This window comes from Elaeis guineensis, chromosome 11 (assembly GCF_000442705.2).
Source record: "Elaeis guineensis isolate ETL-2024a chromosome 11, EG11, whole genome shotgun sequence".
In the NCBI taxonomy this organism is placed as follows: Eukaryota; Viridiplantae; Streptophyta; class Magnoliopsida; order Arecales; family Arecaceae; genus Elaeis; species Elaeis guineensis.
In genome coordinates, this window is record NC_026003.2 from 1,615,491 (window position 1) to 1,640,529 (window position 25,039).

Genomic DNA, 25,039 nt, shown 5'->3' on the forward strand with positions numbered 1-25,039 from the left:
AATCGAGTGGGAAACGTCCACGCGGTCCACAGGCCGCGCCGTGGACCACCCGGTCCACGGTGGACCGGGGATGGGCCAGCAGGCTGCTGGGTCGCGCGTCCCGCACGGGCCTGGGCCTGGGACGCGCGTCCCGCGCGGGCCTGGGTCCCGCGTCCCGCCCGGGCCTGGGTCCCGCGTCCCACGCGGGCCAGCGGGCCTGGGACGCGCGTCCCGCGCGCCGCCGCCTGCGGCCGCGCCGCTGCCGCCCGCCGCCGGTCGCCGGCGGTCCTCCGCCGCCTCGGTTTTCGTGCTATCTTCGAAAGCTCGTATCTCCTCCATCCGAGCTCCGTTTCAGGTGATCTTGGTCTCGTTGGACTCCGTTTTTCGCCGCGAACCTCGCTGTGGGCTCAATGTGGGCTGAATCTCGAGGCGTCAAATCCTAACAATCTCCACCTCGACTCGATATTCGGCCTCTTCCAAACTCCGAGAGCTTCTGGATCTCCTCGCCCCCATGCCCTGGGGCAATCGCCTGCTGATCATGGATGGGCAAACATGGGAGTCGAGCCAGACTGCTCGATCCCATCTCCGTCGTATGCTGTGCTCCTCCTGACCTGAGACCTGCTCGGGGCATCATCCTGCGGCAATAGGAATCTTACCTTGCGACGTCGCCTCTCGTCCTCCCGAGTCTCCTGTCTCGTGCCCGATCCGCCTCCTGGAGCTCCACCTCGCTCTGGGCTCCACCTGGCTCCCGATGCTCCACCTCGCACTGGGCTCCCTGCCAGGTAATAATGTCCTCTGCTCCCTTTCTTCCCCTCCAGCACAATCCTATCGCCGCGTAGCACCCTCAGGATTCCTCCACCAGCTACCGTCCTGTAGCCTCTCGAATCCAGTCTGCTAAGTGAGATAAGATTCCGCCTGAAATTGGGTATGTATCGGACCTCCCCCAATCTCCTCACTACACCGTCATGTGTCCTCCAGCTGACCGTCCCAATGCCTCTGATCGCACAGCTCGATCCATCCGGCAGATATACAGTGCTCTCACTGTTCTCCAGGGAGTCAAACTGCTCCTCTCTGCAACACACATGATAGGGGCATGCAGAATCTAATATCCACTGCTGGGAAGAAGTAGATACCTCGTCAGATATCTCCAGGACATCTCCATCTGAATCACTGCCGGCCGTCGCTACAGCAGCCACCGTCCGATTTTTCAGTTGAGGGCAATCTCTGGCTAGATGCCCCAACTCCTCACACCGGTAACACCTGGTTTTGCTCAAGTCCCTCCTGGACTTAGACCGCCCTCGTTGCGATCTCCTGTCGCTCCGTCTACCGCCTCCTGCACCTCCAGAAGCCACCAAAGCTGAGCTATTGACACCTGAGCTCGAAGCTGGGTTCTCCCTCTTGAGAACCTCGTTCTGGAGTATCGCCGCGGTGACCTCGTCCATCTTGATAGTGCTCTTCCCCACTAGAAGAGCAGTCACCAAGGACTCGTACGAATGGGGAAGCGACGCCAGCAAAACCAGTGCCCTGGTCTTCTCCTCAACATTCTCGCCAACGCTGAGAAGGTCGGTGAGGATCTTCTGGAAGTGGCTCAGATGCTCCTGCACGCTCTGTCCCTCAGTCATCCGCAGTTGGTAAAACTGCCTCCAGAGGAAAAGAGTGTTGGTGAGAGACTTCGCCATGTACAACTCCTCGAGCTTCGACCACAGCACCGTCGGGGAAGTCTCGCTCAGCATATGGATCACCACCTCATCCGCCAGGTACATACGGATGGTACTCACCGCCTGCATCTGTAGCCGTTTCCAATCCCGCACCTCCATGGTGGTCGGTTTCTCATCGCACAAGAGAGCTTCGATCAACCCCTGTTGGATGAGCACGTCCTTCACCCTTGCCTGCCACAAGGAGAAATTGCTCTTACCATCAAACTTGTTGATCTCCATCCTGATTGTTCCTGTTTTCTCCATCTTCAGTCTTGCTCACCACCACTGCAATCTGCGTCCTTGTACCGCCTTGCTCTGATACCACTTGTTGGGTGGATGTCTGGCCAGGACACCACCTCCCAAGACCCTTTCAGTACCACGCGATGCAGCAGGAAGAAAGAAGAAACAAAACAGAAGAAAAACAATCAAAATACGTGGATCAGCCACAAAAGGGCTCGCCTCCACGGGGCATGCAAACTTCACTATGAAAAGAAAATTTTACAAGAGGAGACCTCACCCTCAACCCTTGTACACCCAATTCTCTCTCACATGAAGTTCCCCTCACAAAAGCTCTCTCTCTCTTGGAGACCCCCTGAACCCCTGAAGAGCCTGGCGACCGCTGTCCAGGAGCCTCCTGCTCCTTCTCTCACAGCGCCTCACGCCTCTCTCTCTCTCCTCTCGGTTCGTACGGCGGCGAGAAAACCAAAACCACTCGTTCTCTGCTGTGTCTCAGGCCTTTTAAAGCCTTAAACATAGGTTAGAGGGTGATTAGGAATCCTTAATCAAGCTAAATCACGTCCCAAGCCGTCCGATCAACACCGGGAGCTCTCTGGACCCTTAGATCGCGCTCCGGTCCACGGAATAGGGCCGTGGACCGCGAGAATCGAGTGGGAAACGTCCACGCGGTCCACAGGCCGCGCCGTGGACCACCCGGTCCACGGTGGACCGGGGATGGGCCAGCAGGCTGCTGGGTCGCGCGTCCCGCACGGGCCTGGGCCTGGGTCGCGCGTCCCGCGCGGGCCTGGGCCTGGGACGCGCGTCCCGCGCGGGCCTGGGTCCCGCGTCCCGCCCGGGCCTGGGTCCCGCGTCCCACGCGGGCCAGCGGGCCTGGGACGCGCGTCCCGCGCGCCGCCGCCTGCGGCCGCGCCGCTGCCGCCCGCCGCCGGTCGCCGGCGGTCCTCCGCCGCCTCGGTTTTCGTGCTATCTTCGAAAGCTCGTATCTCCTCCATCCGAGCTCCGTTTCAGGTGATCTTGGTCTCGTTGGACTCCGTTTTTCGCCGCGAACCTCGCTGTGGGCTCAATGTGGGCTGAATCTCGAGGCGTCAAATCCTAACAAAAATTGTGATGTAGAGAATTAAAAATTAGTAATCTTGACCCCCACCTTTCTTTACATACAGATATTTTTTCAATTATTATTGCACTTGAAGCAACATTGGGTGCCACCCACCCTTGCCTACAAGAATAAGTTATGCCTAATGGAATCAGCATAATATGCCTTAGTATGAGAGGAGCACTTTTCCGTTGTTAGGGAGGTTGGAGAGTCCAACATAGAATGACTTGATATTCATTGTTGGAATTGACACAAAATTGTAAGCCATTAGGTTTTGAGCCCAACTATGTTTATCAATCATGCCTTCTTACTTTATGTAGTCAATGTGGGATTAATCTGCATACATGATTTTCAGCAATCTTCCTTTCACATGTGGCTCGACGCTCGAGTTTGATCCACTACTCACAAGTCCCACACCTTATTGTTCTTTTTGAGTGCACCATGTGTTATTGCTCTAGCCCAACTTCCAAGTGCCATGTGATATCGCTTTCCAAGAGCGATGCTTCAGCAGGCTCTTAGAAGAGTTGATTCTTCCAAGAACCATGTGTTTTTTCAAGGTTCTGTCATAATTCACCTCAGCACCACTCCATTGACAGCTTGCGCTCTAACCTAGTGTCTTGCCCCATCAAGTGTCTGCTTATTATGTTGTAGCTACCATGATACCATGACTCCACGCTGACAGCCCATGTGTTGCTTTATTCTTCATAAGAGCAACCAGTGTGTTTGGTTTTATCGCTTGGAGAGTGGCCCAAGATTTCAATGCCTTTGGCTTTAATACCATTTCTGCATCCAAAGAACCACCATGTTTCTTCTATGCATGCTATAGACATACTTGTCTAATGTGACTATACTCCTAATAATAGCATTGCATCTTGCTCTTATCACTGGACTTGGATCTTGATTGTGTGCTACCAAATTCTCTCTTGTGATTTTCCTCTCATCACCAATGCATTAATAGGACCCCATAACTAGTTTTCCTTTGAACCTTCACAGGGAGCAATATTGGCACCATAGAATCCATATTTAGGACTGTCACACCATTTAAGTTCATAATTCGACCATCCTAGGAAGCAGGTCAAACTAAGCAATACGAAAGCTTTCTCCTGATTACTGATCATGTCCTCAACCACCACTACCTAGCTAATCAAACTGAGTAAGGAGCTTTCACAATGAAGCTCCCTCCTGGCTTGTTTGCTATTATTGTTCTATCAGTTTATTCAACTATTCTTGCAATAATAAATTGCTTTCCATTATGATGTGATTGGAATGTAGTCTAGATGACAGATGGGGATCCTTAGTGAGATCTGTCAGCTTCCCATTGTGTCATTACACAAATGGTGTCGGATCTCATCCCATGCCTCCTCGCTCTCCACCCAGGCTCTCCGCAGCCCCCGCCATCCTGCAACATATTGTATTGCAATATGTGGCGACATAAACTTGTTCCTGCAATTGGAAGGCATCCACATGGACATCTCAAGCTTTAGATTTTGTATATTGCTGGATGTATCCATCTTTGGAATTCATGTTGTTTGTACACTCAAATATTTTAATATATGGATTGAAAAATTTGCATTTTCTTGTTTGAGGAATTTTGATTCTTCTTTGTATAACAGTCAAATGCTTATCCCTTTTTTTTCTATTTTGTAGCTAAATGTGCTTTAAAATCTTCTTCTTACGAGATAATTTGGTTATTATTGTCAAAGTGCACTTGCTGGCTGCAGTATTCTTGTGTAGTATTTGCTCATTTGTTCCAATGTTATAAACAGAGAGGATGCCTTTCATCAGCTCGACAGGAAACATTATCTGCTAGTGATGAGGATGCTATTGCTGATTTGATGGAATGGCACAAACAATTCCTAACCTCTGCACAGTCACGGTTAACAAAATTACAGGTGATTTATATGTTGAATCTGTTTATAAAATTTAGTTCTCTGGCAGATGTTTAGAACAAAAACCATAGTGTAATCAGCCCAACAAGCTTCTTCCCATCTATTTGGAGTTGCCTTTCAAGAAATTGAATACAATTATCTCCACTGAGAGGGCTTTTGAATTGACTATCAACTTAATATCATGAAGCTTTCTTAATTTTTGAGCATGGCAACTTTGGCCAAGAGAGAAGCCTCCCAGAAAACTGTTACAGTCCAATTGTAGGAGGGGAACCTAGCTTATTGATTATGCCATACAATCTATTTAGCCAAGAAAGAATCCTTCTAGCTTCCCCATACTTGGAATCATATTAGTTTCTGGATTTGATTTATGAAATCACATTCATTTCCATGGAAGATATTATAAATCTAAAATGTTAGATTCACATAAGATCCGACAAAGAACTAAATAATCAATTTTTTTTTGTGACAGAAAAAAGCATAGCCAACAAAATTTTTCCATGTTTTTAACTTCACATTTATAAATCATTTAATTTTTCTGTCTGTAATGGGGAGCTGAGCTTTGCACATGGAGATATTAATATATTCATCTATATGGAACTTTTCTGTGTTCAGACTACTATCACATGATTTTTTAAATAGAGTATAATTTTTAAAGGTTATCTATAGGGAGCTAAATAACAGACTAGTTTTGTATTCAGTGTTCAATTGTCGAGAGATTTATTAGAATAAAGGTTATTGATTAAACAAATAACTCTTTTGGAATCACATAGCAAGTGATTGTCTTCTTCTCCACTGTATGTTTTAACCTGCTCTTTTCTTGAAGCAAGGTTGGTTTATCCCTCCAACTTGGTTTTGAAGTGCGAACCTAAAATGTCATTAGAAGCTGTTTTTGGAAATGGAAGTACCTTGTAATAGTTAATCTGTCGACAGGGTATTTATTACTGTTGGCCGAGATTATATCTTTAATCTTGACATAGTTTGCCTGAATAGATGGTAACTGACGTCTTTGATGGTATGAAAAACTGTCGCTGCCATCTTTTTGCTGACAGGAAGAACTCAGGTTTTTAGGTGGATGTGCAATCAGCTTCCTATTGTGCTCTTTAAGATTTAAAATAGTCTTTGATTTAAAAGAAGAGGATCTGTATAAGAAACTTGTTACCTAAGTAGGAAAACCATTTCATGAACTATGTAGATGTATGAATATTGACTTGACTTTCTGAATAAAGTTAAATGAAACAAAACTAGTCTGTTACATGTGGTTGTAATTTTATCTTTCCATGAAATTTTCATACCTTTCTATGTCAACTGTCAACAATTATTGTCAAAAAGACAACTCTGAAACATATATTTCTTGTTAATAATTCAGGTGAGTACTTGAGTGATGATGACAAGTGAACTTGAAGGCTATTATTTTTATGCAGAAATGCTGAGTACACAGAATTGAGTGATGCAAGAATAGTGATGGCACCATCTTGTAACTTTGGAGGATGGTAGTAGTCTTGTAACTGTATATGCAACTTTCATTTAGACATCTAACCCATAAATCTTATTAATCATTGGTGGCTTACTACCCTGAATTATGTCCCACATTTTAATATCATACTTGGATCTTGGATAATGTTCTCTTTGTTTGGTGCTTGTACACTCTTCTACACCTTAGACGCATTAGTGCTATATTGTTATGTGCTTATGTAGTTATTGTGCCCACTAGTTTTCCCTGGAGTACCCTTGTTAGCACAACATGCTACAGGAAGAAAAATCATAGACATGGCATGAGAAGCAAGAGGAAGAGAGGACAGAGGCAAAGATCACATCATCTTTAGCAATCAGAATGTATCAAAACTTACCAATTGTATGACCCATATTCCAAGTATTAGGGATTATTGTTATCTGACACTTGGATGCTTGCATCCAACCCTGGTACCTGAGACCGTCTAGTATAATTACCATTAATGCTGTCATGTATTTATTGGCAATAATAAATTAATGACTGCTACGTGGATATTTCTTGTACTTCAGTTTACTATATTTCATTTCTTTATCCGTATATGATAGGTATGTCATACCTTCTTGATTGCCGACTCTCCATCTTTTGTGGCACTCGCATGCCATATTCTTCTTTGTTGTATCTTTGAAATCTAGACATTACGAGCTTTATTGTCTTGGCGTTTCCCTTAGGTTTGCTATTTTGCACATTTCTGTCATCATTTCCAAATTAGTTGGGACTAGGCATCATTTCCAAGTGTCAAATTGCTTTCTTGATGCCTAATATACTGTAGAAATATCCATTCCAGTGCATATATCCTGATATGGAAATGTACGATAATTATATGCCAGCTGCCAGAATATTGACTGGCTTCCTATCAATAGTAGTAACTGATATTTACAATTTAAACAGGATCTCTAAAATTAATTGGTCTATTACTCATCTTTCGCATAGATTCAGATATTCAATATGAGAGTTCCATAGAATGTGCTGGAGATAAAGCCCTGCATTTTACCATGCCCAATTGATAGCTTGTTCTACATAAATCATATATAATACTCTTTTTTGCCGTTTTATTTGTTCTAGAGGATTACTGCTGTGATTTATCCCAACATGGCGAAAATGTCTTGTGCTAATGGTTTCAGAACATTGAAATAGGAATGCTAATTCATTGTGAAAACTTAAAATGCACAAGCCTTGGTAACTATCTTTATGGAGGTGCACTATCTTCTTTGCTTTCACTCTGACTGTATTATTTTTCATATTCACACTAGAATTTCAGTCACCCCAACCTTATGTATAACTTGCAGGTAGTTTGTCAGCTTTGGGACAGAAATGATGTCAAAGGTGTCATTAATGCAATGGAGAAGATGTCTGATCATGCTGTAGGTGTTCTATGGAGGTTTGCAGCTTTGTTGGCTCAATAGGAGTCCATGCTAACATTATATCACGTACTGCAGGTCTCTGCTGATTTAGTCAGCATTCTGATGGAAATGTCTGATGCCATTACGTTGGATCTTTGTACATATCTCCTACCACTCCTCACAGGTCTTTTGGAGAGCAAAATTGATAGGTACTTCCCCCCCCCCCTTTTTTTTTTTTTCGTTTTTTGTAGAGCTAGGGTCTGCCTTACCGATGCATACCCTACCCCCACACACCACGCCCCACCCCACCCCACCCTGCCCCATATACCGGGTAATGCCATAGGGTACTGGACTGAGACTTAGTAAGGGGGTGTCTCGATATTTACTAGCATGGTATCAGTTAAAAAATGAGAGGAGATGGCAGAGAAAAAGTAAGGGAGTAGAGAGAATAATATAAGAAAAAGTGATAGGCCTCAAATCTTGATTTTCTTCTGACCTATATCTCTATTTATATTAATATTATTACATAAATACTTACATTGCAATTGCTAATTTTATTACTTAATTACAGCATTGCAGTTTTTCTTCATAAATATAGCTTACCAAATATATTGGTCAATCACTCCCTCATTATAACATTACATATTTTCTTTCTAAACATAGCTTACCAAAAATAGATTGGTCAAACATTTCCTAATTACAACACTGTAAATTTTTTTCTAAAACATAGCTTATCAAAAATATATTAGTCAACACTCCTTCTCAAGATGGTGCATAGATATCTCTCGTGCCTATCTTGCAACTAATCGAATGAAATACCTTACAATTAAAACCTTTAGGCAAAATATCAGCTAGCTGATTTTTTGATTTTACATAATGTGTACAAAGTAGCCACTCATTCAACTTTTCTTTAATGAAGTGTCTATCTATCTTAATATGCTTTGTTCTGTCTTGATGAACTGAATTATGAGTAATATTGATAGCAACCCTGTTATCACAGTATAGAAGGAGAGGTCCATCATTCTCCATTCCCAGGTCTTGCATCAACATTTTAATCCATAAAAGTTACAAACTCCATGTGCTATTGCTCTGTACTCTGCTTCAGCACTAGATCTCGGCACCAATGAATGTTTTTTACTTCTTCAAGTGATTAAGTTTTCTCCAATAAAGGTACAATATGCTGATGTAGATCTCCTATCATCAAGTGATCTAATTCAATCAGCATGTGTAAAAGCATCTATTTTCAAGTGATCATGGTTCGAAAAAAGTAATCCTTTTTCAGGTGCTAATTTCAAGTATCTCAAGATGCGAAAAACAGCATCTAGATGAGTAGAGTGGAGATCATGCATAAACTGGCTTATCACGCTAACAGGATAGGCTATATCTGGATGAATATGAGAGAGATAAATTAATCTCCTAATTAATCTTTGATACCTCTCTTTGTCTATTATTTCTCTATCACCACTCTTTAGATGATGATTTGGATCCATAGGAGTGTTTGTTGACTTACAATCCAACATACCCATCTCTTCAAGCAAGTCCAAGATATATTTTCTTTGAGAAATAAAGATACTGTTGTCTGATCGAGCAACTTCAATACCAAGAAACTATCGTAGCCTACCTAAATTTTTTATTTCAAACTCCTTAGCTAGACTAGTCTTCAATCTGATAACTTCTCCAAAGTCATTTCCTGTCACCACTATATCATCAACATATATAATGAGAATAATGATATTCCTATTATTATGTTTGATGAACATTGTATGATCTACATTACTCTGATGATATTAAAAAATAATCATTGCTTTTCTAAATTTGTCAAACCAAGCTCGCGGAGATTGTTTGAGACCATACAATGATTTTTTCAACTTATATATCTTGCCTTCTGTTTTCTAATAAGAAAAATCTGGAGGAATCTTTATATATACTTCTTCCTCTAAGTTTCCATGAAGGAATGTATTTTTTACATCCAATTGATGCAAATCTCATCCTAGATTTGTTGCGCAAGAAAGAATAACCCGAATTGAATTCATCTTCACAACAGAAGCGAATATCTTTTGATAATCTATTCCATATGTCTGAGTAAATCATTTTGTGATAAGTTTTGCCTTGAATCTCTTAACAGTCCCATCAGCCTTCTGTTTGATAATGAAAACTCACTTACAACCAACTGTCCTTTTTCTTGATGGGAGAGTAGTAAGCTCCCAAGTTTCATTTTTTGCCAATGCTTTCATCTCCTCCCTCATAGCTTGCTTCCAATTAGGATCAGCAAGTGCTTCCTTCTAATCCTAGAGAGTAGACATAGAAGACAAATACAATACAAAAGTTTTATAGGAAGGAGACAATGAGTTATATGAAATAAAATTAGATATGGGATGTTGAGTATAATTTCGAACTCCTTTCCTAATAGCAATAGGCAGATCAATATCATTAATGGTTGGTTAATGATAATTTAGAAATGAGACAGATGACTTACTTGGAGGAGGAGATTGTGGTAGAACTGAATCCAAAGATGGTGCTTGACTAGGTAGGGTTTGTATAGTGGCTTTATCTATCTATTTTCTGTGAGTGTATGTTTGCAGATCATTTTTATTTTGATTTGAATACCTGCAACTGTTATTTTTCTCTCCATTCACATTCTCTTGTTCCTTCTCCCTCTCATTTACAACTTTCTCCATCTCCCTATCACTTTTGTTTGATAAAGTAGGTGAGGAAACCTACCATGATGAGGATGAAAGAGACTCTTGCACTGTGACATTCTTCCCCTGAAAAGATGACTTAGTAAAATAGGCTTCAGTTTCTTGAAAAATGACGTCCATACTAAATAATATTTTCTTGTTTGGGGGGGGGGTGATAGCACTTATATCCTTTTGGAGTTGCTGAGTATCCAGTGAATGTACATTTTAGGGCACATGGTTTGTTTATGGTTCTTTGATGATTATGAATAAAACAAACATAACCAAAGACTTTAGGAGGAACAATAAAAGAACAAGTATTTTGTAGGAGCTCACAAGGAGTTCTCATATCGAGTACTTGTAATGGTATCCGATTGATAAGATAAGTTACAGTAAGAACCCTATCTCTCCAATAGGTTTTAGGAACATTCATAGTAAACATAAATGACCTAGCGATATCCAACAAATGCTGGTTCTTACGTTCTGCAACATCATTCTGCGCTGGTGTATCGACACAACTTGTTTGATGTATGATGCCATAGTTACCAAGATAATTTTGAAAAAAATTATTTGTATATTCCGTACCATTATCACTTTTCAAAATCTTAATTTTTACATTAAACTGGGTACATACCATTTTATGAAACAACTTGAAATAAGAAAATACCTCATTTTTGCTATGCAACAAATAGATCCAAGTAGTACGACTATAGCAATCAGCAAACGTAACAAACCATCGGAAACCAGATAATGACACAACTTGACTAGGACCCCAAACATCTGAATGAATAATTATAAATGGTGCAGTACTTTTATTATTACTAGAAGGATAAGAAGTTCGACTGTGCTTGGCGAATTCACAAGCATCACAAAATAAAGTTTTCTTAGTGCACGACTGAAATAAAGCAGGAAATAACTTCTCTATAACTCTAAAAGATGGATGACCCAACCATTGGTTTTATTGAAGTAATTATTGTTGAGCAGACATCAAGGATATAAGGTGGGAAATCTGGCTTGCAGAACTTGTATGGGTTGACAAATTAAGACCATCTTCTAATAGATATAAGCCATCTTGAATCCTACCATAGCCAATCGTTCTTCCTATTTTCAATTCCTAAAAGATGCAATAGGTAGGATAAAATGAGACTTTACAATTCAATATTTCGTGATTGAACTAATGGATAGAAGATTAGTGGAAAAATTAGGAATATGAAGAACAGAGGATAAGGCCAGTGTAGGAGTGCAATGAATATAACCTTTTTCTGACACAGAAGAAAAAGAACCATCTGCTATACGAACTTTATCTCTACTAAAAGAGGAAAAATATGATAAGAACTTATATGAAGAGCCAGTCATATGATTGGACGCACCAGAATCTATGATCTAAGGGTTAGACTTACCAGACATGGAAGTATTAAACGCACTAGCTGATGTATCTATTGAAAGAATAAGTGCCCTATAAGCTAATCACAATGGTGGTGGTGTGATGCGATTTTTCTGTATATTCTTCCAACTCATGTAATAACATTTATTTTGATATAAATAAAATGAGACATTGTGATTCATCATTTCAGTTGCATCTTTTATATTAAAGATTATGATGAACCTCAAAGATTAAGACAATAATTTTAGGGGACATGAATGGGTTATGCCTGTGAGACCTAAAATCTTAATCTTAAACATTTTTGGCATAGGAACATTGAGTCAGAGATCAATATTTTGGATAGACTGGCACATTCTATGTATGCTCAATGGAGAGGATGGTTGATTTCACAACCACTTGTGTGGGGACACTAATATAAGGATGTGGGTGCTTATTAAGGAATAAGTCCATTAAATTGACCCACCGATAGAGAATATCTTATGGAGTCTTATATGCATGTCAAAAAATGATTCTCTAAGTAGGAGTTGTGCAAGTGGTCTTTAGATCTGAGACCACCATAGAATCTTATGCACATGAACCCATATTTTGGTTCATACTCAATCATGGCATTAAGTCATGAATGGAATATTTTAGATATGGTGGAGTGTGTATGAAAATTATGAGTAGGTCAACAAAGAATCGATCACTCCTAGTAAGAAAAGATCATATCCTATGTATTCTCATCTTTAGATAACTTCGAAAGATTTTGGCTAAAGCAGATGAAGATTAGATAAGAATTCTAATCCTTTATTAGAGTTATCATTGATTGATGGAGAATTAATAAGAATATGTATTGAGTTTGACATGATTTCATACTTATAAACATATTCGGGATGCAAGATGATTGAAGGACTGAATTGCACGGTAACTTGTCACTGAAGGATATATTTGGTATTTTCATCAAATTTCATATCTTTCGGATAGGCATGACACGTTGCTAGACGTCAATCATGTCTTGTAGATTTTCATGAATTAAAGTGATTAATTCATGATTTAATTAGAAAGAGTTCTAATTTGATAACTCAGGTTGATATGGATTTGACCTAAATTGATTAGATGGAGTCTAATTTAATCAGATCAACATGTATCTGGACCTACTGTTGGCTAGATGTGAAATCCAACGGGTCACACATATAAGAAAATTGATCAAAAAGTTGTTTTGACAAGATTGATTTGACCAATTAATCCAATTGGTTAGTCGATGAGCATGCTAGCATATGTGGCTAACCCTAGCTCCTACTTATGGATCGAATTCGATTCGAACTTGATTAATTTGTGAACCAAATTAATTGAGCATTAATTTGGATTAATCTCTGATGTGGGTAGCCATTAAAGGGTGCCATATGGCCCTTTTGGGCGTTGGAATGATAGAGTCCAAAGGGGATTGGACTCTATCCAAGGCTTGACGCACAATATGATAGGTATTAGCTTATCTTGGTGTGGAGGATTCTACAGAGTCTATCTTAAATGAGTTCTTGGCTTTTGTGAAAGCTTATCCAGTCTTCTATTACTTTAGTACATATTTTAGTGCATGAGGTGGTATGATGGGGTGTGGAAGAGGAGAGAAACTCAACGTGCACGCGCAGAAATTCTATTTCTCGCGAAGGGATGTGAGAAGAGTCCTGCTTTAAGGCAGAAGGAGGCTCATCTCAACTGAATTTTGGGTATCCATTTGTATTAGATAAACTCTGAAAAATCTTCTTTTACACGTGGTAAAATCAGAGATTATCTGATTTAAAAATGGGATGCCTTCTGCACCTTTTTGTGAACGTGCGCACGAGGAAAAGAGTGGATTGGTGTTTTATTTTCAAGAGTTCTTATCTAATAAGACTTTTGATATGATAAGCCTTTTCTTTAAGCAGTTGGAAATCATCGAAGGACGCTTCTCACGCCCTCTCAGCAATTATAAATAGGGGGTGGCACCGAAAGGAGATTATTCAATTCCTACATCCCATTTTATCTTGGTTAAGATAAGAATCCTCTCCTTCTCTCTCTTACACCTCTAGTTCTTTAAGACAAACCTATCTAGCCTAATCTAAGCCTAAATAGGTTTAGGACAAGACTTTAGAAGGTCTTAAGAGGTCTAGCCAAGTTGCCTAAAAGTCAAGAAGTGATCCAAGTTAGGTTCAGGAAGCGATTCGATCAAACCAATCAAGTCAGGGTCAACTTGGGTCCGACGATCGGATTCAGAAGGAGCGATCTTTGAGTCAATTCCTGTGTGGATCACCATTGGAGAGCGAATACTTAGATGCCTAGTGGAAGCTCTATCGAAATTTTGGATTTAGCGATGCAATATTTTTCTACACCTTCCATAAAGTTATGAATATTTGTGTATATGATTGTGAATCATCAACGAGGTCTTGGATTATGTTTTGATAGTTTGAAATTGATTATGAAAAATTTTTGAAATTCATACTTCTGTTGTGCTCATCGAACCCTACAGTGATATCATAGCCGACCTTGTTAGGTTCTATCATATGTTTGTATGCTGATAATGTCTTATTGAAGCATGTTATGATTTATGCTATGTCCATAGTTATGTGATGATTAATTTTAGCAGTTGCTATTTAATCATTAATATTTTTTTTATTAGTGTCATGAATTAGGATGTGTATGAGATCATTAAAGTGCTCATAAAAATCATATTAAGTCGTAGTATTGGGAGCTAGTAGCTAACCAATTCTTGAATCGATTAATCGATGGTGTCTAAGGAGTGTTTCAAATGCAGTGGTTATCTAATTATTTCCGTTGATTGATCTGGTCAACTTGTTGGTGTCCAAAAAAAATAATGGGAGGATCTCCATCAATTTTAACACTTTTCTGGTTAATTGGATTAATCCGAATCTTGAATTTGGTTTGCTTAATATTTATAACACTGCTAATGCCTTTCTTCATGCTAAGATGATTATTATTTCAAGAATCATAGTAATTTTGTTGTGTTATCTATAAGGCTTATCATGAGGACTGATGTGATAATATCTTGATGCATTGAGTATGCTTATGGCATATTTGATTTTTTGTTGCTTTGTTATGCTATCTACAAGAACAATATTATTTTTAAATATGGCTGTATGGAAATGAAGGATCTAACTTAACTGAAACATTATAGTTTGTTGTGCTATCCATATGACTATAAATGTTTTAGAGACAGATTATGTTGATAGTTGCAAGGGAATGCAATTGAGTAGATTTTTCTACTTTTGAACTCATTGGAGTTTGTTGTGCTATCCACAAAACTTCTTTGAGGAATAAGGATCTCAACCCCACTACGAGACCAGTTTAGGGTTTCTCATCTACCATAGAGAGGGCTATAGTATATGATAAAATAATGAGAGTAATAACTAGAATAAAAGACCTCATCTAGTTATACATATCATCATGAGTGGTTTGCTTATATGATTGTTCTTAATTCATGTAGATTAAAACTCTTCATTATGGCTTCTTCACTCTCACTACGTTGCATCCTTGATATAAATAAGCTGATTGATCCCAAGTACATGGACTGGTTGAGAAACCTGCGCATAATACTTACGTAAGAAAAGTTGTCCTATATTCTAGACACGTCTGATCCTGGTCCGATCAGTGAAGATGCTTCAGAGGAGGAGGTCACATATAAGATGTGGCAAAATGATAGTATGACTATCAAGTGCATAATGTTGGCCTTTATGAGCAATAAATTACAGAGGTAACATGAGGATATGGATGCATCCTCCATACTGCTTAATTTAAAAAAGCTATATAGAGAACAGGGTCGGACTGTTAGGTATGAATTATCTAAGCAGTTATTTCGAGCTCGGATGACCGAGGGTACTCCAGTACAAAATTATGTGCTAAAGATAATTGACTTAATCACCAGATTAGGTCAATTAGATTTCAACATGGGTGCAAAACTCAGTCAAGATCTAATCCTCCAGTCTCTCTTAGACTCCTCTCAGTTTGTGGTGAATTATCACGTGAATAAACTAGACATATCTCTGCCAGAGCTATTAAATATGTTGAAAATAGCTGAAAGTCATATAAAGAGAGAGAAAGGTCCACTTCTTATGGTAGACAAGAATAAATATAGCAGGAAGGGTTCAAAGAAAGGAAAGAAGTTGAACTCTAAAAGAAGCACGTTCAAGAAGAAGGCAAAGAATGTCCCAATAGACATAACCTGTTATCACTGTGGTAAGACGAGACATTGGAAGAAGAATTGCAAGAGTTTTCTTGCAAAGATGAAAGAAAATGCAAGTGTGGCACACAAGGATATGTATATGATACATACTACATTTTTATTAAATTCTTCAGCAAGTAATTCATAGGTATTGGATACCGCATGTGGTTCTCATATCTGCAATTCGTTGCAGGGGTTACAAAAAATCAAAGGGCTGAAGAAAGATTAGTTCAAACTCTTCGGTGCTAGTGGAGAATCAATCTCTATTGAAGCTGTGGGAACTTACCTATTGGAGCTACCATCGAGAAGAACTCTAGAATTAGAAGAATATTATTACATACCAAAGATTATGAGAAATATCATATCTGTACCTCTTTTGATACAATATAGATATGAAATAAAATTTATGGGCAATGATTGCTCCATATTTCATGCAAATGAATTCTTTAGCAATGGATATTTTGACAATGGTCTTCTAATTCTATCACTTAATGAAAATCTTTTTCATATTCATGGAAACATGAAAAGGAAGAGAGAAGATATAAATATGTCATATCTCTGACATTGTCGCTTTGGTCATATAGGTAAGTCAAGAATAACCAAGTTATACAAAGAGAAATTCTTTGAACCCCATGATTATGAATCATATGGTACTTGTGAGTCTTGTCTCAGGAGAAAAATGACCAAGTCTCCATTCTCTGGACATGGAGAAAAGACAAATGAGTTATTGACCTTAGTACATTCAGATGTATGTGGGCTCATGACAACTTTAGTTGGAGGTGGATATTCCTATTTTATAACTTTTACAGATGATTTATCAAGATATAGATATGTGTATCTCATGAAACACAAATCCGAGACTTTTGATAAGTTTAAGAAATATTAAAAGATGGTCAAAAAACAAACTGAAAAAAGTATTAAAGTCCTTCGATTCAATCGAGGTGGTGAATATTTATCCAATGAATTTTTTGATCATCTTAAAGGATACAAATTTTTTTCTGAATGGATACCTCTTTATACACCACAGTTAAATAGTATAGCAGAAAGGAGGAATTGTATTCTTATGGAGATGGTACAGTCTATGATGTACTGTACTGATCTTTCAATATCTTTTTGGAGATTTGCCTTAGAAATTGCCGTATATATTCTCAATTAGATACCTTCAAAGTCTGTTCTTAGCACTCCATATTAATTATAGAATGGAAGGAACTCTAGTTTTAAACATCTCAAGATATGGGGCTGTCCTGCTTATATTAAAAATATTTTTGGACATAAGCTATGTGCAAGATCAGATAAATATTTATATGTAGGATATCTTAAGAAAACTAAAGGATATTATTTCTACCACCCTATTGAACAAAAGATAATTATTAGTAGGCATGCCATATTCTTGGAAAAAAAATTTATCCAAGGAGGTAGTGGGAGAAATATTGAACTTAAGAAAATTCAAGACCTACAAAGTGTTCTAGAGTTACCTATGAAAGATTCTCAACTAGAAGTACCTAGTAATGAGGTACATCCACAATATATACCTCCTCTCTGAATATTAGATAGATTGCGTAATGTACTTTTAAGATATGGTTTCATTATAGGGAATGATAATGAGACTAATATCATTCAGAATGATGATACATTGACTTATTTGAAAGCTATCATGAGTAAGGACTCTGACAAGTGGCTAGATGCTATGAAATCCGAAATAGACTCAATGTATTCCAATCAAGTATGGACACTGGTTGATGCACCTGAGGAAATAACTCCAAGAGGGTGCAAGTGGGTCTTCAAAAAGAAGATCAAAGCAGATGGTCAAGTTGAAACCTACAAAGTTAGGTTAGTGCCAAAAGATTTCAAAGAAAAGCAAGGGATTGATTATGATGAAATTTTTTCGTCAATGGCTATAGTGAAGTCTATACGGATTTTACTTGCTATAGATGCATACTATGATTATGAAATCTGACAAATGGATGTCAAGATCACTTTCCTTAATGGCAATCTTGAGGAAGAGGTCTACATGACTCAGCAAGAAGGTTTTGATATGGATCCATTTATGGATTAAAGCAGGCATCGAGGAGTTGGAATATTTAATTTGATATGACAGTCAAAGAGTTTGACTTCATTATAAATGTGGATGAACCATGTGTATATAAAAAGACTAGTGGAAGTGCTTTAGTCTTCTTAGTTTTGTATGTCGATGACATACTATTGATTGAGAATGATATCCCAATACTTCAGTCAGTCAAAACTTGGCTATCTAATAAGTTTTTCATAAAAAAGTTGGGTGAAGCATCCTATATCTTGGGTATAAAGATCTATAGAGATAGATTTAAAAGGATGTTAGGTTTGTCCCAATCTAGGTACATTGACTTAGTGTTGAAGAGATTTAACATGGAGGGAAGTAAAAGAGGTTATTTGCTCATAAGTCAAGGCATACATTTCTCTAAAAATATGTGTCCAAAGACACCAAAAGAAAGAGAAAATGAATTTCATCCCTTATGCTTCGGCAGTGGGATCCATAATGTATGCCATGCTACGTACCAAGTCTGATGTGGCTTATGCGTTAGATATAGTCAGCAGGTATCAGGCTGATCCATGAGAGGACCATTGAAAAGCTGTGAAAAATATTCTTAAATATCTGAGAAGAACTAAAGATATTTTTCTAATATATGGTGGATTAGAGTTGAAATTAAAAAGTTATATAGATTTTAGTTTTCAATTTGATCCAGATGATAGCAAGTTAATTTCAGGGTATGTATTTATCCTGAATGGAGGAGCAGTGAGTTGGAAGAGTTCTAAGCAGCAGACAGTAGCTGACTCAACCACTGAGACAGAATACATCGCTGCTAGTGAAGCCGCTAAGAAAGCTATCTGGATGAAGAAGTTCATCATGGAATTAGAAGTTGTTCCTGTGATTAAAGGACTAATACCTCTGTATTGTAACAACACTGGTGCTGTTATACAAGCTAAGGAATCAAGGTCTCATCATAGATCAAAGCACATCTTCAGATGCTTCCATCTCATTCGAGAGATTGTCGAAAGACAAAATGTTATATTAGAATGAGTAGAAATTAAAAACAATATAGCAGATCCATTCACTAAGATTTTACCACAGTAATTGTTTGATCGTCATCTTGACTGTATGGATTTAAAATACAAAGACGATTGACTTTAGTGTAAGTGGAAGATTGAAAGAATAAGTACCCTATAAGCCAATCATAATAGTGGTATGATGGAACTTATCTGTATATTCTTTCAACTCATATAATAACATTTATTTTGATATGAATAAAATGAGGTATTGTGATTCATCATTTCAGTTGCATCTTTTATATTAAAGATTATGATGAACCTCAAAGATTAGGACAATGATTTTAGGAGACATGAATGGATCATGCTTGTGAGAGCTAAAATCCTAAAATCCTAATCTTAAATATTCTTGATCGTGGGAATATTGAGTCAGAGATCAATATTCTGGATAAACTGGCACATTCTATGTATGCTTAATGGAGAGGATGGCTGATCTCATAAGCCACTTGTATGGGGATATTAATATAAGAATGAGGATGCTCATTGAGGAATAAGTCCACTTAATTGACTCACTGATAGAGAATATCTTATGGAGCCTTATATGTACATCAAAAGATGATTCTCTAAGTAGGAGTTGTGCAAGTGGTCCTTAGATTTGAGATCACTATGGAACCTTATGCACATGAATCCATATTTTGGTTCATACTCAATCATGGCATTAAGTCATGAATGGGGTATTCTGGATATGGTGGAGTGTGTATGAAGGTTGTGAGTAGGTCAATAAAGAATCGATCACTCTTAGTAAGAAGAAATGATATCCTATGTATTCTCATCTCTAGATAACTCTGGAAGACTTTGGCCAAAGCAGATGAAGATTAGATAGGGATTCTAATCCTTCATTAGATTGATAATTGATTGATGGAGAATCAATAAGAATATGTGTTGAGTTTGATATGATTCCATACTCATAAACATATTCAGGATGCAGGATGTTCGAAAGACTGAATTGCATGGTAATTTGCCACTAAAGGATATATTTGATATTTTCACCAAATCCTATATCTTCTGGATAGGCATGACATGTTGCTAGATGTCAATCATGTCTTGTAGGTTTTCATGAATTAAAGTGATTAATTTATGAGTCAATTAGAAAGAGTTCTAATTTGACAACTGAGGTTGACATGGGTTTGATCTAAACTGATTAGATGGAGTCTAATCTAATCAGGTCAACATGCATTTAGACCTACTGCTGGCTAGATATGGAACCCAATGGATCACACACATAAAAAAATTAGTCAAGAAGTTGTTTTGACAAGATTGATTGGACCAATTAATCCAATTGGTTAGCCAGTGAGCATGCTAGCACATGTGGCTAACCCTAGCTCCTACTTATGGATCGAATTCGGTTCAAATCTGATTTAATTTATGAATCAAATTAATTGGGCATTAATTTGGATTAATCTCTGATGTGAGCAGCCATTAGAGGGTGCCACATGGCCCCTTTGGGCATTAGAATGATAGAGTCTAAAGGGGATTGGACTTTATCCAAGACTTGGCGCACAATATGATAGGCATTAGCTTATCTTGGCGTGGAGGATTCTATAGAGTTCATCTTAAATGAGTTCTTGGCTTTTATGAAAGCTTATCCAGTCTTCTGTCAGTCTAGCACATATTTTAGTGCATGAAGTGGTATGATGGGACGTGAAAGAGGAGAGAAACTCAATGCACGTGTAGAAATTCTGTTTCTCATGAAGGGACATAAGAAGAGTCCTGCTTTAAGGCAGAAGGAGGCTCATCTCAAATGAATTTTGGGCATCCATTTGTATTTAGATAGACTCTGAAAATCCTTCTTTTACACGTGGTAAAATCAGAGATTATATGATTTAAAAATTGAATGTCTTCTGTACCTTTCCGTGAGCGCGTGCATGAGGGAAAGAGTGGACCGATGTTTTATTTTCAAGAGTTCTTTTCTAATAAAACTTTTGGTGTGATAAGTCTTTGTTTTTAGGTGGTTGGAAATCATTGGGAGATGCTTCTCATGCCCTCTCAGTAATTATAAATAGAGGACGGCATCGAGAGGAGATCATTTAATTCCTATATCTCATCTTATCTTGGTTAAGACAAGAATTCTCTCCTCCTCTCTCTTACACCCCTAGTTCTCTTAGGACAAACCTAGCTAGCCTAATCTAAGCCTAAATAGGTTTAGGATAAGGCTCTAGAAGGTCTTAAGAGGTCTAGCCAAGTTGCCTAAAAGTCAAGAAGTGGTCCAAGTCTGACTCAGGAAGTGGTTCGACCAAATCGATCAAGTTCGGAACAATTTGGGTCCGACGATCGGGTTCAGAAGGAGCGATCTTTGAGCCAATTCCTGTGCAGATCACCATTGGAGGGTGAATATTTGGGCGCCTAGTAGAAACTCTTGCCGAAATTTTGGATTTAGCAATACGGGTATTCTTCTACACCTTCCATAAAGTTATGAATATTTGTGTATATGATTGTTAATCATCAAGGAAGTCTTGGATTAGGATTTGATAGTTTGAAATTCATTATGAAAATTTTTTGAAATTTATACTTCCGCTGTGCTCATCGAACCCTACATCTATGTGAGCAAAATTAGAAGTAGAAGATGATATATTTGAATCAAGCTTAGCCATCAAACGTCTGAATAATTGCAACTCCTTTGTGAGATTATTAGTGTCTGAGTCTTCATATATATTCTCTTTCATCTCAAGTATATGACCCTGTGGTCGAGCAAATCCAGCTCATTTACCACCACGTCCCCTAGCAGGAAGGCCATGTAGTTTCCAACAAGTCTCTTTAGTATGTCTTGTTCGTCCACAATAATTACATTTCAACCTATCTTTATTAGTAGTTGCTTGGTCACTATAATTTTGCCCCTAATTTTCTTCTGACTTGAATTTACTACCATTGCAAATCTTTCATGGATAGTAGTGTTCAACATGGCAGATCTTCTACTCTCCTGTTGCTGTACAAGAGCATAGGATTGTCTCAATGAAAGAAAAAGATCTTTTCTAAGTATCTAAACTCTTATTTAGTCATACTCCACATTGAGCCTAGCCAAGAAATCATAAATACGCTCCTTATCAATCATTTTCTGAAATTTGGTAGCATCATTAGGGCAATCAGCTTGAAAATCTTGAAAAAAATCCAATTTTTGCCATAGGATGCTAAGTTCAGCAAAATAGTGAGCCACAGTCATCTCTCCTTATCTAGTCTCATGAATCTTTTTCCTTAGTTCATAGACTTCAACATCATTACCCAATTGTATGTTTGGGCAACGGCATTTCAGGTTTTCCATGCAGAATCTAAAAGTACCCATGAGCGATGTGAGGCTGCATTGAATTGATAAGCCAAGACATAATCAAGGAATTCTTAGATTTCCATTGGCCAAAAGAAGAGTCATCAGCTGCAGGTCTCTTTTTCTCCCCAGAAAGGAACCCACACATACCTTGGGCCTTGATAAACAACAAACAAGATCTAAACCACATGAGGTAATTGTTCCCATCTAACTTTACAGGACTGATTTGGAGAGAGGGGTTGTCATCAAGGGCTACAGCCCTACTTCAACTGCCCTCACCAACTGTGCGGTTGGAATCACCATTGGTACTAACTTCTGACATGTCCCAAATATCATGGGAACAATCAAGAAAAAAAAAGAATGCTCACGGGGGTCAGTCTTGACAAGAGTTTAGATTAGAACCATGCTCTGATATCAAGTTAAAAATGCGAAGAGATAGTAAAGAGAAAGTAAGGGAGTAGAGAGAATAATATGAGAAAGAGTGATAGGCCTCAAATCTTGATTTTCTTCTGACTTACAACTTTTTTTTTATATCGATGTTATTACATAAATGCTTACATTGCAATTGCTGATTTTATTCTCCAATTACAGCATTGCAGATTTTGTTCCTAAACATAGCTTACCAAGTATATTGGTCAACCACTCCATAATTATATCATTACAGATTTTCTTCCTAAGCACAGCTTATCAAAAATATATTGGTCAAGCATTTCCTAATTACAACATTGCAGATTTTAACATAGCTTACCAAAAATATACTGGTCAACAGTACCAATATGGGTTCAGCACCGGGATGGCAAGCCTTGATAACAACATATTCTTCCTATTTCCATTTTCATTTTTCTTGTTTCTGCTTGCCATATATCTGCTACTTGAACTTCCATATTTGCTCTTTTATTTTTTATTTTTTACCATTTCAGCTTCGTATAAACTGATCGCTATGTTGATCATATTTCAATGTAGTAATGTGGTTTGGCAAGTCATGCCCATTTCAAATGAAACATGTCCTGCATGCTTACCGTCTTAAATTCTCAGACACACAAGCATTTCTTTGGAGATGCTGCTAAAGCTTATCAAAATCTTCGGTCCTGTAATCCACTCAGCTCTATCAGCTGTTCCATCTGTTGGTGTTGATCTTCAAGTAGAGGAAAGGTACTTCTCAAACTGATTTTTTTTTTTTTTTTTTTTTAACTTGTTGCAATTAATCTGCTGCTAATTCATGTGTCTGATCCAATTTTTGCTCCATGCCAGGCTGGAAAAGTGCAAAACATGTTTTATTGAGTTTGAAAAGGTCAAACGGATTCTCCCTTCTCTCACAAGGTGCGCATTCATTGTTGCTGTAAATACTCCTGATGTTGAGATTCTTTTTCAATCACAGCCTTGAGAATATGTATTCCTACAGAAAATCAATCTTTCCGTTTAGAACATTTTATGGTCAATAAATTACAGGATTTTCTTCTTCCTTTCCACAGGAGAGGAGGGTCTATTGCAAGATCTGCACAGGAGCTGAACCTTCTCTTAAAGGGCTCTGACTGACGTATATATGTGGATAGATAGATGGATATGATGCACATTCTTTTGCTCCCTCGACCACCACACTGTAAAGATTACCACCATTTGCGAGGCCTTTTACTTGCAACAGGGGTACATTTCCCGATGTGTCAGCTGACAACCTTCAGCTACGAATCCAAGAACAGAAGGCCATGGAAGTTGAGGATGTCCTACCTATTAATGGTAGCAGCACAGCTAGAAGGACAAACCTTGGAAGGGCACATCACAGCCACGAAAGGATTTGTTTGATCTAACTTGTAAAATGCTTCCTGCTAGTGGCTTACGATTTGATATTTAAAGCATTTGTTGTATAGAGGTTTATAACTATTTGTTTGCGTTAGAGCATGTGTTTGGTCGTTGGACCGTCCATTATACGGTCCGGCAAAAAACAGATCGTGCCTGGCATGATTCATTAGTTACAGTAACAGATCATGACAGACATGGCCCATTAGAAAGGATCAGACTGGATTGAAGATTTATGACTTGCGGTGTAGACTCGGCATGGCCCATAAAGGCTAGAAGGTCCGGCGCCCATAAGGGCCTAGATTGGCACAGCCCGTGGGTCAGACACGGTTCGGTCCAGGCTCAGTCCAGGTCCATTCCGGTCCGTGTAGAATTTTTTTTGAGATTTTTTTTGTAAAAATATATGTGAGATTTTTTTGTAAAAACAAAAAATTATTTTGTAATGGTGAAGAGTTTGGCGTGGATCCCTATCGGTTTATTAATATTAATTAAAATAGTATAAGGGAGGGAGCTAGGTCTGACTTTTAAAAATAATGAGGAAGAAAGAAGAAATTGAGATGGCTCACATCAATAATCAAAAAATAAAATTAAAAAAATTATAAATATGAGAAATTAATAATTGAAAATCTTACTGGTCGTCATGCATCGTCAGTAGTGTTTGTGTTGTCGTCGTCGTCAAAACTTGTATTATATCTATCTTTATCTTGAAGCTTCATCTCGGTATCCAATCAATCTTTGAAATAGAGTAGCATCTCAATTATTTTGCTGATCATCTTATTTTTTTTTTCATCTAAAATTCATTGGTCAGCATTAAAAGCAGATTTTGATGTCACTGTGGACATCGGTACAGTTAAGATATCACGTGTAATGGTGGACATTATAGGATATTGATTTTTGATACTTTTTCAT

General features: G+C 38.5%; 1 protein-coding gene across 5 annotated transcripts in view; it reads left to right on the forward strand.

The window, feature by feature from the left end:
- The window catches only part of LOC105053738 (katanin p80 WD40 repeat-containing subunit B1 homolog KTN80.3), a 42,138-nt gene extending 17,565 nt beyond the window's left edge, over nucleotides 1–24,573 (forward strand). For 3 of the 5 annotated variants that reach the window (XM_010935006.3, XM_010935005.3, XM_010935008.3), the window contains 6 exons: nucleotides 4,773–4,898; nucleotides 7,692–7,766; nucleotides 7,842–7,954; nucleotides 23,372–23,488; nucleotides 23,588–23,656; nucleotides 23,809–24,573. In XM_010935006.3, the coding sequence (XP_010933308.2) occupies nucleotides 4,773–4,898; nucleotides 7,692–7,766; nucleotides 7,842–7,954; nucleotides 23,372–23,488; nucleotides 23,588–23,656; nucleotides 23,809–23,872 (564 nt within the window). In that variant the 3' untranslated portion in view covers nucleotides 23,873–24,573. Of the gene's footprint in view, nucleotides 1–4,772; nucleotides 4,899–6,261; nucleotides 6,392–7,691; nucleotides 7,767–7,841; nucleotides 7,955–23,299; nucleotides 23,489–23,587; nucleotides 23,657–23,808 lie in introns of those variants that run through there. The other 2 variants (XM_010935007.3, XM_073245755.1) reach the window with 2 other exon arrangements.
- Nucleotides 24,574–25,039: the final 466 nt, after the last annotated feature.